The 12189-nt window shown below is 42.8% G+C and overlaps 1 protein-coding gene across 1 annotated transcript in view; it reads right to left on the bottom strand.

Annotated features, from left to right (window-relative positions):
* The window catches only part of LOC126417095 (neural-cadherin-like), a 304885-nt gene that overhangs the window by 39790 nt on the left and 252906 nt on the right, over positions 1-12189 (bottom strand). Inside the window, exon 22 of the mRNA XM_050084990.1 lies at positions 2601-2714. Coding sequence (XP_049940947.1) covers positions 2601-2714 — 114 coding nt within the window. The remainder of the gene's footprint in view (positions 1-2600; positions 2715-12189) is intronic.

Here is a 12189-nt window from a genome sequence, read left to right as displayed (position 1 = left end):
TATCCTGGGGCCAACATGTAAACTATATTAGTAGTAAACTATCTAGAGTAATTTATTTATTAAGACAACTCAGAAATTGTGTACCTGAAACATACATCAGATCATCTTATTTTGCATTTTTCCAGAGTATAATATCCTATGGCATTATCTTGCGGGGTAACTGTAGTCATATACATGACATCCTATTATTGCAGAAGAAAGCCATTAGGATAATTACAAATTCTTCACATAAGGCTCACTGCAAACCCTTATTTACTAAACAAAAAATTATGACTGTAATAAACCTCTATATATACAATGTCTTAATCTTTACGAAGAAGAACCTACAAGATGTGAAACGTAGAGAAAATGTACATTGTTACAACACAAGAAGCATCAAACACATATACACGCCTTACCACAGACTATCAAAATCAATAAATAGCTATGAAGTCACAGGGCACAAGCTATTTAATAAGCTGCCACATGCCATACAGGATCTTCCTGAACATACATTCAAAGAAAGACTGCAAGAATGGTTTATTGCCCACCCATTCTATGATATCAATGAATTCTTCAACTGTAAAATGCAGTAATCTAACAGATGAACCACTGTACATTGATTGTAATATAAGCTAAAATATTTCAGTAGTCAATACCTTATCACACTGTATTATAAATTGTAACTTCATTTGACGTTGTCAATTGCTGTAATGGCCTAAAGACAATAAAATCTTTATTATTATTATTATTATTAGATACAGACATAGAAACAGTTTTGACAGATGCGGTGAAAGAAAAAAAATAAGTAGCAGTAAATAGTCATTAACCTTGAACCTATAGATGTTTTACTGTGTGGAGACACTTGGAAACTTACTAAAATGTCAGTAATTTCAATATCATTTTGTTAATGCAGTATCTAAAAGACAAACATAACACAGTATTAACTGTCATCTAATTTTTGACACTTAGATCACTGGATGTAATTTTCTAACTCTCGTGAGAGAGAAAACATTACTCAGCTTGAAAAAGAAGAGCACCTAATTACTAAAATCTACACACTACCTATTTAAAGGGGTGTTACACTCAAAACATAACTTCTTTTAAATTAAAGGTGGCTCTTCCAATTATTCAACTGAGTTGTTGAGTCCATTTTATGCCCAATATTTTGACAGCTGACCCACTAATCTTCTTCAGGTGCTGTGAGTAGTGCTGTTATGTATACTTGCTGCCTGGCTGGAGTCCAGGCATGTTGTACATATAACAGCAATGCTTGTAACACCTGAAGAAGATGACTGGGTCAATTATCAAAATATTATGCACAAAACAGAAACACAACTTGATTCAACATCCAGAAGTATAGCATTAATCGATCACATCGAGAAGAGATCACATTTGTTACACACACACACACACACACACACACACACACACACACACACACACACACACACACACACAGTTCTCTCCTGAAACTGCACCCTTGTGCTACGCATATACAGAGGTGACAAAAGTCATGGGATAGGAACGTGCATATATGCAAATCGTGGCAGCATCACATACACAAGATATAAGAGGAAAGTGTTTGGCAGAGTTGTCATTTGTACTCAGGTGATCCAAATGGAAAGGTTAACAACATAATTATGGCCACAATGGGAATTAACAGACTTTGAACATGGAATGGTAGTTGGAGCTCAATGCATGGGACATTCGATGTTGGAGACCATTAGGGAATTCAATATTCAGAGATCCATAGTGTCAAGAGCATGCCGAGAGTACCAAATTTTGGGCATTACCTCTCACCACAGACAATGCAGAGGCCACTGGCCTTCACTTAACAACTGAGAACAGTGGTGTTTGTGTAGAGTTGCCAGTGCTAGCAGACAACCTACTTCATATGAAATAAGAGCAGAAAGCAATTTGGGACATATGACAAATGTATCCAGTAGGACAGTGTGATGAAATTTGGCATTAATGGGCTACGACAGCAGACAAGTGACATGAGTGCCTTTACTAACACCAAGGCATGGCCTGCAGCCCTCTCTTGGTCTCGTGACTGTTGATGACTGGAAAGCCATGGCCTGGACAAGAGTCCCAATTTCAGTTGTCAGGAGCTGATTGCAGGGTTTTAGTGTAGCACAGACCTCATGAAGCCATGGACCCAAATTGTCAACAAGGCATTCTGCAAGCTGGTAGTGGCACCATAATTGTGTGGGCTGTGTTAACATGGAATGGTCTGGATCATCTGGTCAAACTGAATCAGTCATTGACTGGAAATGGTTATGTTCAGGTACTTGGAGACCATTTGCAGCAATTCATGGGCTCCAAACAATGATGTCACTTGGCCACAACTGTTCATGATTGGTTTGAAGAACATTCTGCACAATCTGAATGAATGATATGGTTACCATTCTGCAAATGTTCATATAATACTGTAAGAAATTTGTTTCACAAGTCTGGTTTGTTGACTGCACATGCTTAGCTTAAACATTGCAAAAAGAAGTTCTGAATAATTACTTGAAACATATTTGCAGTTCATCCAATGATGAGTGAAAATCTGAAACTAGCTAACTGGAGATAAGGAAACTGAAAGAGTAAACTTCTATGAATATACTGCTTACCTTAGTTGTGTGCCACTGTCCATCATCCACAGCAACAAAATCAAGGCTGATAAGATGTTCGATGCTGGAAACACCCATCACCTTGTAGTACAACTGTAAGTGGTGGTGCTTGATCTAAACAGAGGCACAAAAAAAAAAAAAAAAAAAAAAAATACAGTATGGCGGAAAATTTAATGTGGTGTAGAACAATACATTACACTCAAACTCAAAATGAGATAACAATTTATCATTCCTATAGTTGCATCACTTCTTACAATGTAGTAAATAACCTCTGGGTATAGTGTATGTCATCAACTCTAGTTTAAATAATTAAAATGTGGGTTTTCTGGCTGTAGTGACTGACTGCACACAGAAAACTCCAACCAATTACGATCAGGCTTTATTAAGTTCATGTCATTACACAAAACATAAGAAGAACACTACAGAAATTCACAGCAAGCACATTGCAACCAAAGTCCCCAAGACTGAACCAAAGAACCATGAGTTCCCAAAGACTGTGTACTCTGCACTTTGTAGGTGGCAGTTACTCGCAGTCAGTGGTAGCCACAGAGCCTCCCCCAGCAGTGCGGAGCACTGGGGGAAGGATGTGGGTGTCTTCCTGTGTAGTAGTGTTGTGGGATGCTTGCTGGTTGATAGAGGCATGTGCAAAGAGTCCTTGCTGTCTGTGCAGGGTGGGCTAGTGCTGGTATAGTCCGCCATCCAATGGGGGGTGGGGGGAACGAACTGGTCGACCTGCAGGAGTGAACTGGACTGGCACAGAAGATGTCGGTGTTGCAGTACAGGCGGAGAGGGGGATGCAATTCTTGAGCATCCTGTCGGTGCTAACTGTTGTAGCTATGCCTGACGTATCCACCCCATGTGGGATGGGGACTGTGTGCAGGATGGTGATATGTGACATGGGGGTGGATTCACCTGAAGTGTCCCCTATGCAGAGGACGAAGATGGATCCCTTGTGGAGTTGCAAGTAAAGCTCGTCACGTGGGCACTCAGAGGCGTTGATTGAGATGCAGATTTTGTCAACAGTGGACGTAGGGGGCACAAGGGGAGGTGGTGGGGAAAAATAACATTGTACAGGAGAAACACTGGAACACTCTGTGGGGGCATTGGATGCCGACACTTGCGATGGGGTAATGTCACATGCAACATGTGGTTGGGCCTGAGGTTGTGGATTGTCACACTCAGTGCCTGCGTGAAACAAGGGTAGACTATCGTCACATGCAACAACTGAGCTGCCCACAGGTGTAGGCTCAGTGCACATATGATCAAGGCGGGGCACAGGGGAGGAGGCGGTCTGTGTGAGATCGGAGTCATTACCTGACGGAGAAACACCTGACTCGAGAGGGTGTGGTACAGATTCCGTGATCATCCAGGCTGGTTTCACGCATTGAAGGGAAACTATCTGCTGACGGCCACTGACAGGAATGTCCTTAGTATTGTCCATGTGAGCCACTATTCGATGCGGGCCAGAGTGATGTGACTGTAATGCTGGTTTGACTGCGTCATCCCACAACATAACAAACTCGCAAGAGTACAGAGCTGAATGCAAAAAGACCCAAGGACAGTTGTGTTGTCACGGAGGGGGCGTGCGGATCACAGCTATGTGTGTCTGGACACGTTCAACTAGAGCGGGGAGGTCAGACAGGTAGACGACTGCTTCATTGTTGTCAAACTCTTTGGGGAAAACTAGAGTCTCACCATAAAGGACCTCCACAAGTGAAGCCTGGAGGTCTGTCTTGTAAGCCGTGTGTATTCCTAAATAACCCAGGGAAGGGCGTTCGACCACTCAATGCCGTGGCATACAAGAGCAGCTTTCAGAGTCCTGTGCCACTGCTTGATCAGTCCATTGCTCTGTGGGTGGCAAGCCGTAGTGTAGAATCTATCCACCCCACAGAGTATGCAGAGTTTGTTAAACAGCAGGGATTCAAACTGCCTTCCCTGGTCAGTGGCAATGGATGTAGAGCAACCGGACTGAGCTATCCAGGAGGATACGAATGCAGGCTACGGAATCTGCTATGATGTCCTGCAGGGGTATTGCCTCCACCCAATGTGTAACACGGTTAATGACAGACAGGATATACCTGAAACCACCAGACACGGGTAACGGTCCTAAGAGGTCCAGATGCACGTGTTGGAAGTGGCCTTTTGGGATGTCAAATTTACCTCGACAGGGTTGTGTGTGCCTGCCGACTTTGCTGCACTGGCACTGTAAACAAGCATGAGCCCAAGTACAACAATCCCTCTTCACACCCAGCCACACAAAGTGTTCTGTAACAAGGTGTGTAGTAGCTTTAGCACCAGGATGTGAAAGGCTATGTAATGTAGCGAATACTGGGTGTCGCAGAGCAGGGGGAACAATATGCTGGGTGGTGCCCACAGACGTATCGCACCACAGTGGCCTGACTGAGCACAGTGGTTGCGGGAAATGATCTGGAGGGAAGTATCTGGGTCCAGTCGGGAGTTGTGCAATTCAGCGTCATTGTTCTGTAAGCGGGCCAATTCATCGAAATTAATGGGGAACAAAATTGCAGTGATACGTGATAGGTAGTCGGCCAACACATTTTCTGAACCTCGGATGTAACGGATGTCTGTTGTGTATTGGCAAATTAAGTCCATTTGCCAAAACCTATGTGTGGGAAGGTCAACAGCAGGGTTATGGATAGCCTCCACGAGGGGGCAATGGTCTGTGAAAGTTATGTTCCTTCCTTCGATGTCTGTGCAGAAATATTTTACAGCTTCATAAACTGCAAGCAATTCTGTCAAATGCTGACGATTTACATTGAGCCATAGATAGTTTTTTGGAAAAGAAATGGAGTGATTGTGTCATGTCACTGAATGCTGTTGGAGGACTGCACCGATTGCAAAATCACTTGAATCTGCTGTAATAGAGATGCAGACATCTGGCAAAGGGTGGGCGAGAGTGACACCATGTGCTAACGCTGACTTAAGGTCTTCAAAAGCTCTCACCATGATGTCAGACCACTGCAGTCAGTGACTGCCTGAGGTTTGTTTCCCAGCCAGTGCATCAGTCAAAGGGGCTTGAATTGCTGCCACCATCGGCAGGTTATGATAGAAACTGAAAATTCCTTAAAACCAGTGTAATTCATGAAACTACACTGGGAGGGGTAGATCACAAATGCAGTCAACCTGCTCCTGAGGGGGGCGTATACCTTCTGAGGGAGTGGTGTACCCCAGAAAAGTGACAGTGGAGCAGAGGATTTGTGACTCATCGGTATTGATCTCGGCTCTGTTACGTGTCAGTAAGTCCTGTATCATGGCCAACTGGAGTTCATGTTCTCTGTCAGAGGAGGAAAAAATTGAGTATGTTGTTGAGTTATGCGTAACAGTATGTGCAGTTAAAGAGAAGTGAGTCTATAAAATGTTGCCAAGTTAGGGCCGCATTTTTGAGAACATAAGGCACATAACAAAATTCATAGAGGCCGAAAAGTGTGATCAACACTGTCTTTGGTATGTTGCTCTGTTCCATGTTTATCTGTAAATATTCCTTGCAGCAGTCCAAAACACTGAAGATGCGTGCCCTGCTAAATACTTGCGCAAAGTATTGTATATGAAGTGTCAGATAATTGTCTAATACGGTCCACGCGTTGAGGCAGTGATAGATCTTTTTGGAAACTAAATGTATGGGTGAAGACCAGTTACTGTCCAATGAATGAACAATACCTGCCCACAGAAGTTCCTCCACTGCAGCCTTAGCGAGGCATAGCTTAAGTGGCAGCAGTTGGCGTGCTTTATGATGCACTAGTAGCCCGTCTGTTGTGACAATTTTGTGTGTTGCGCCATTCGTGATAGCGTTCAGCTGGGCTGGTGAACTCATTTGGCGGCCATCGTGAACAGGAATCGGTAGCATGTGAAAGTCACTAACCTAATGTGCTGGGGAAGCTGTCCGTGTTGGCGGCGACAAAGTTCCACGAGGCGCATCTCTGGTGTCGGGGGGCAGTGGTGTCCAAGTCCCACGCAGTGCATCGCCGGACTAAAGCTGGGCGAGACAGTCCGAAATGAAAAAGGAGGTCAATGCTTAAAACTGGGTCTTCTATGTCAGCCGTGTAGAAGGACCAAGTGAACTGTTTGCCAGGTATGAGGTCAATAGGTAACTCAGCCAAACCATTGACATGAAGTGACGATTTATTTGCTGCTCGAAGGAACAGTTTAGCTGGTGTCATGTCCATTATGGTAAATGTGGGAGGTATGACACTAATGTCTACTCTGGTATCAATGACAAAATACTGGCACGAACATCCAAGGTGTAAAGACATTCCCATGGGGTGGGGGATCTGACAGAATGCAACATCTATGGGCGCCCTTACATGCATCTGCAAGCCGTGGCGTCTACTGCGTGCAGTGTTTGGGAATGCGCAGGGCGGGTGGCAGTTGCAAGCAGCATCCCTGTAATTGGAGTGGAACCAGCATATGTGGAGTTAGCTGTACTTGTCCCGCCAGCCGAAGCATCAGGTGGGCAGGCGCTAGCCCGGTTGGGATGGGGAGAGGCTGCTGCCGGCCCGGTCGCGATTCCTGATCTTTGCCACTAGATGGCTGCTGTTCTGTGTGCTGCCCGCAATACACACATGCCCGGCCTCTACCATCTGATGGTGGAATTATGCTCACAGGATTACCAACCTCAGCGGTATTAGGTGCTGTGCTGCACGGAGGGAGGTGGCGGTGCCGAATAATGGCATTTGCCTGGTCTACCAGCCATAGTTTATCCTCGAGTGATGCTATAGTACGTGGGAGCAAATGTAATTGTAGTCCTTGCAGCAGTTTCACCAACCACGATGCCCAGAGCGCTGAGTTTGGCAAGATCTTGGTACTGACCTGCGCACAGAAGCGTCGCCACAGCTGTGAGGGGGTTCTGTCATCTAAAGTCTCATCATAAATAATGTTGTGAATTGTATCGGCTGGCAGATGAGAAAGGCATTCAATGAATAGTTCATGGGCAGAGGCATATTTGTTGCTCTTGGGTGGATTCAGCAACAATTCGCTGATGAGATCAGGGTGGTCATGCAGGTGGTTCACTAAACACACAAAATGAGTGCTGTCATCCGCAATACCATGTATGTCCAAGATGTTGTCCACCAAGATAAACCATGTCACTGGGTTGTCTGGTTGTAATGGCGACAGTTTCGGAAAACGACCAGGGACCAGTGCTTGCGGGGGTATAGGAAAGGCACGAAAAAATATCCAGTCCTTGTAGGCAGGAAATCTGCACAGCCATACGATGAGCAGGGTATGGCAGACATGGAAGGATCAACGGCTGATGCAGACAAAATCTAGAGCAGAGGCATGTGATTGCGATTGAGCACTGAGTGATAGGGCGGAACCACGGCAAGTGCATCGCCCGAGGTGTGCGTGGGGTGGCAGGTTGGGTAGGTGTATACATGGCCCGGTGCAGTTGATGTGAGTGCCCCTTTGACTGACATGGAGATGGACACATTAAATGGCAGACCGCTCTGAGGAGGGGGCAGCCCTGCAAGTGGACCCCGAAACTGGACAGCCACGTTGTCCATGTTTTGTGGTAGAAACTCGGGCGAAGGGTTTCTGGGATCTTGTCCTGGAGGAGCATTCTGTCGAGTGTAGAATGCTGTAGAAGGTGTCCACCCTGATGTATACAGTGCCCGGTGTGGTGTGCCGGCAGAGGTTAGGGTCGTCCGGCCGGTCGAGGCAAACACTGGAGATACAAACATTCCCGGTGTATTAGTAGCACACGGGGTAAAGCATTGTGCTTCACAGTCAATTGTCCATTCTGCAGTTGTGGCATTCTCCACTGCGGGAAAAACTGGAGGTTGCAACATTGTCTATTGGCGCGAAAACAGTGGTACACAGTGAGCAAATGCAATGTATTTTCGCAACTCGGGGTCACCAATGTGGGTTTTCTGGCTGTAGCGACTGACTGTGCACAGAAAACTCCAACCGATTACAATCAGGCACTTTTATTAAGTTCATGTAATTACACAAAACACAAGAAGAACTCTACAGAAATTCACAGCATGCACGCTGCAGTCAAAGTTCCCAAGACTGAACGAAAGAACCATGAGTCCCCAAAGACCATTTACTCTCCACTTCGTAGGTGGCAGTTACTCGTGGTCTGTTGCCATAATAATAATAATAATAATAAAAACGGTAGAACAATTCAAGACAGGATCTACAACTTTATTGCAATACATATTTTTTTATCTAGTCCCATTGTGTGGTTTCTGTGAAAACTAGTTTCCACACCCCTAAACAGCATGGGGTCTCACTAATGATATTTCTACTGAATTAAAGAAAATACTCTATCAACTTTATATGTAATTAGGTTGAGGTCTTGAACTTCACAAATCTGGTTGTATTTATTGTGACAGATAAACAGATAGAGTCACAGAGAGAGAAGGGAATAGGGAGAAAGAGAGATGGAAATTAGAAAATGGTCAAGCTAATAACAGTGAGATTGAGTATTAGGCATGAACTAGATAAAATGAAAACAATGATAGTACAGTACAAAGTATTAGTACACTAATGAGGTCTGGCAGCAGCACAGTCAAATCCAAAGAAAGTTATGAGAATTGCTGGTACACACTTCTCCAGTGTCAACAGCAGTAGCTTACTGTCTTCACTTCACAGAAAATTTCTGAATTTTTGAACAAGACAGTCCTGCAGTCTCCATATACAAAGAAAAGCTGTAAACATTACAGAAGTAACACCTTTGACAATAAACTGTAACCAGTTTGGAATATTGTTCAAGGAAACAGGGAAAATACTGTACTTATAGAAGATGACAGTTCATTCATTGTGTTACACTGATGGAAGAAAATCTGCAGGAATGGAAAATCACTCAATAGATAATTATAACAAAGTGGAAAAGCTCTTAGAAATTAAATTAATTGTTATTTGTTGTTAAATTCCTATACTTTATTTGCACTTACTGCGGCTAAATTTAAGATATAAAACTAACATGACTGCTGCTGCCTTGAAAAAGCTACTGCTTCCTCTTCTATATTTAATACAAGTTATTATTTATCTTCTATTGCTAACTTAATGTCCTCTTGGTTACACTGATAGTTATCATGGAAAAATAGTTGGCTATGTGCCATAAGAATAAGGGTTACACACTATGTACATACCTATTTTAATGCAGCTAACAGTAGTTACCAATCCTCAAATATAGATACTGAGAAAAAATTCTCAGTATTTGCGAGTTGCCTACATTGGAGAGAGCTTTTCTATCACACGTCATTTAATGATCATGTGTTAAAATTAGAAACATTCAAAGGCACTGACATTCAATTGTTCAGAGACTCAGACTAAAATAGTTTGTGATCAGCTTCTGGTACAAGACTTGAAGATTCTTATAAATCTCATGATTTGCCCTTCTTTTTCTTACATTTCTACATTTCCATCATTTTTCTTAAAGGAACTGCTCATTTGGTTTCAAAAGGTACAGACTGCATGTCTCACTTTTTTATTAAATGTTAATACCTAGACAAAGGTCAAACAGCAGCAAGCTGCTGTTCATAGTTTCTTAAGAATAAATAGCACCATTACCCATTCTCAACAAAAAAGTTCATTGCCAGATGGATGTCCATGTTTATAATTACAGACAACAAATGCTGAACATGCAGTGTTGGTTGTTTTCATTGTGATTAAAGTGTAGTGATGCCATACATCAAAAATGATGCAAAAAAAAGGACCTTTTTCTGTGATTGTAGCTAAGAAGGAACTAGAACAACATAAAAAAAAACTTTCTAAGATAAGAACTGAGTTAGTTTTGTGCCATTTGCTTTGGAAGTTTTGCATCATTTTATATTATTGATGGTTATTTTTTGAAGAAGTTCATACAATCAGAGCAGAACAGCATACATACACCTAAATATTTTGACCACATGCAAAGTTGGCTGTAACATTTACAAAGACAAAACAGTGTCAAAGAATGTGTCTGTCAGACAATTTAAAATGTATACATAAATATTTATGGAAAATTCTGTTGGTTCTTGTTGAAACACAGACATATTAATGACTTGAATGAAATGTATTAATGTTCCACAATAATTATTGTGGAGGAGTAGTGTTAACAAGCCACAGAGTATTTGAGGCACTGAGTCATTAACAGATACATAAGCAAGACTAAGAACATTTCTAGCTTTTGGACAAATCCTTCTTCAGAGCTATAGATTCACATACAGACACATGCACCTGCACTACTACACTGTCCCAATTGACTACATTGTGCCAACCCTACAGCCCATCTGTGACATGGGGTTGTGTCAGTGGATGAGGGGAGAAAAATAGGTGGTGAATGGGGGAGGGGCTGGGGAAGAGTGGTTGACACCTAGAAGGGAGAGGCAGTAGGTGAACAAGATAGGAATGTGACAGTAGTGAGCTCATTCTGGCCACAGGCAGGGGTAGCTGTGTGCGGTGCACAGTGACATGGAGAAGGAGTGGGTTATACATCTACATCTACACCTACATGGATACTGTGCAAATCACACTTAAGAGCCTGGCAGAGGGTTCATCGAAACACCTTCACAAGAATTTTCTATTATTTCACTCTTGAACAGCATGCAGTAAAAACAAACACTTATACCTTTCCATGTGAGCTCTGATTTATTATGATCTTTGTTTCTCTCTATGTAGGTCAGCATCAACAAAATATCTTCGCATTCAGAGGAGAAAGCTGGTGGTTGAAAATTTGTGAGAAGATCCTGCCACAATGAGAAATGCCTTTGTTTTAATGATGTCCACCCCAACTCCTGTATCATGTCTGTTACACTCTCTCTCCTATTTCCTGATAATACAAAATGTGCTGCTCTTCTTGGAACTTTCTTGATGTACTCTGTTAATCCTATCTGATAAGGATCCTACATCATGCAGCAGTACTCCAAAAGAGGACAGCCAAGCATAGTGTAGGTGGTCTCTTTAGCAGAACCATTGTATCTTCTGAGTGTTCTGCCAATAAATTTCAGTCTTTGGTTCACTTTTCTCACAACATTTTCTATGTGTTCTCTCCCATTTAAGTTGTTTGTAATTGTAATTCCAAGGCACTTAGTTGAATTTACAGCCTTTGGAGGAAGATCTGCAGCGGATAGGCACTTGATGCAGGGAGTGGCAACTGACCTTTAACATAGACAAATGTAATGTATTGCGAATACATAGAAAGAAGGATCCTTTATTGTATGATTATATGATAGCAGAACAAACACTGGTAGCAGTTACTTCTGTAAAATATCTGGGAGTATGCATACGGAATGATTTGAAGTGGAATGATCATATAAAATTAATTGTTGGTAAGACGAGTGCCAGGTTGAGATTCATTGGGAGAGTCCTTAGAAAATGTAGTCCATCAACAAAGGAGGTGGCTTACAAAATACTCATTTGACCAATACTTGAGTATTGCTCATCAGTGTGGGATCTGTACTAGGTCGGGTTGACAGAGGAGATAGGGGAGATCTAAAGAAGAGCAGCACGTTTCGTCACAGGGTTATTTGGTAAGCGTGATAGTGTTACGGAGATGTTTAGCAAACTCAAGTGGCAGACTCTGCAAGAGAGGTGCTCCGCATCGTGGTGTAGCTTGCTGTCCAGGTTTTGAGAGGGTGCGTTTCTG

The sequence above is a fragment of the Schistocerca serialis genome, chromosome 8, assembly GCF_023864345.2.
Source record: "Schistocerca serialis cubense isolate TAMUIC-IGC-003099 chromosome 8, iqSchSeri2.2, whole genome shotgun sequence".
In the NCBI taxonomy this organism is placed as follows: domain Eukaryota; kingdom Metazoa; phylum Arthropoda; class Insecta; order Orthoptera; family Acrididae; genus Schistocerca; species Schistocerca serialis.
The sequence above is the reverse complement of the archived record's forward strand: the minus strand, read 5'-3'. Positions and strand labels throughout refer to the sequence as shown.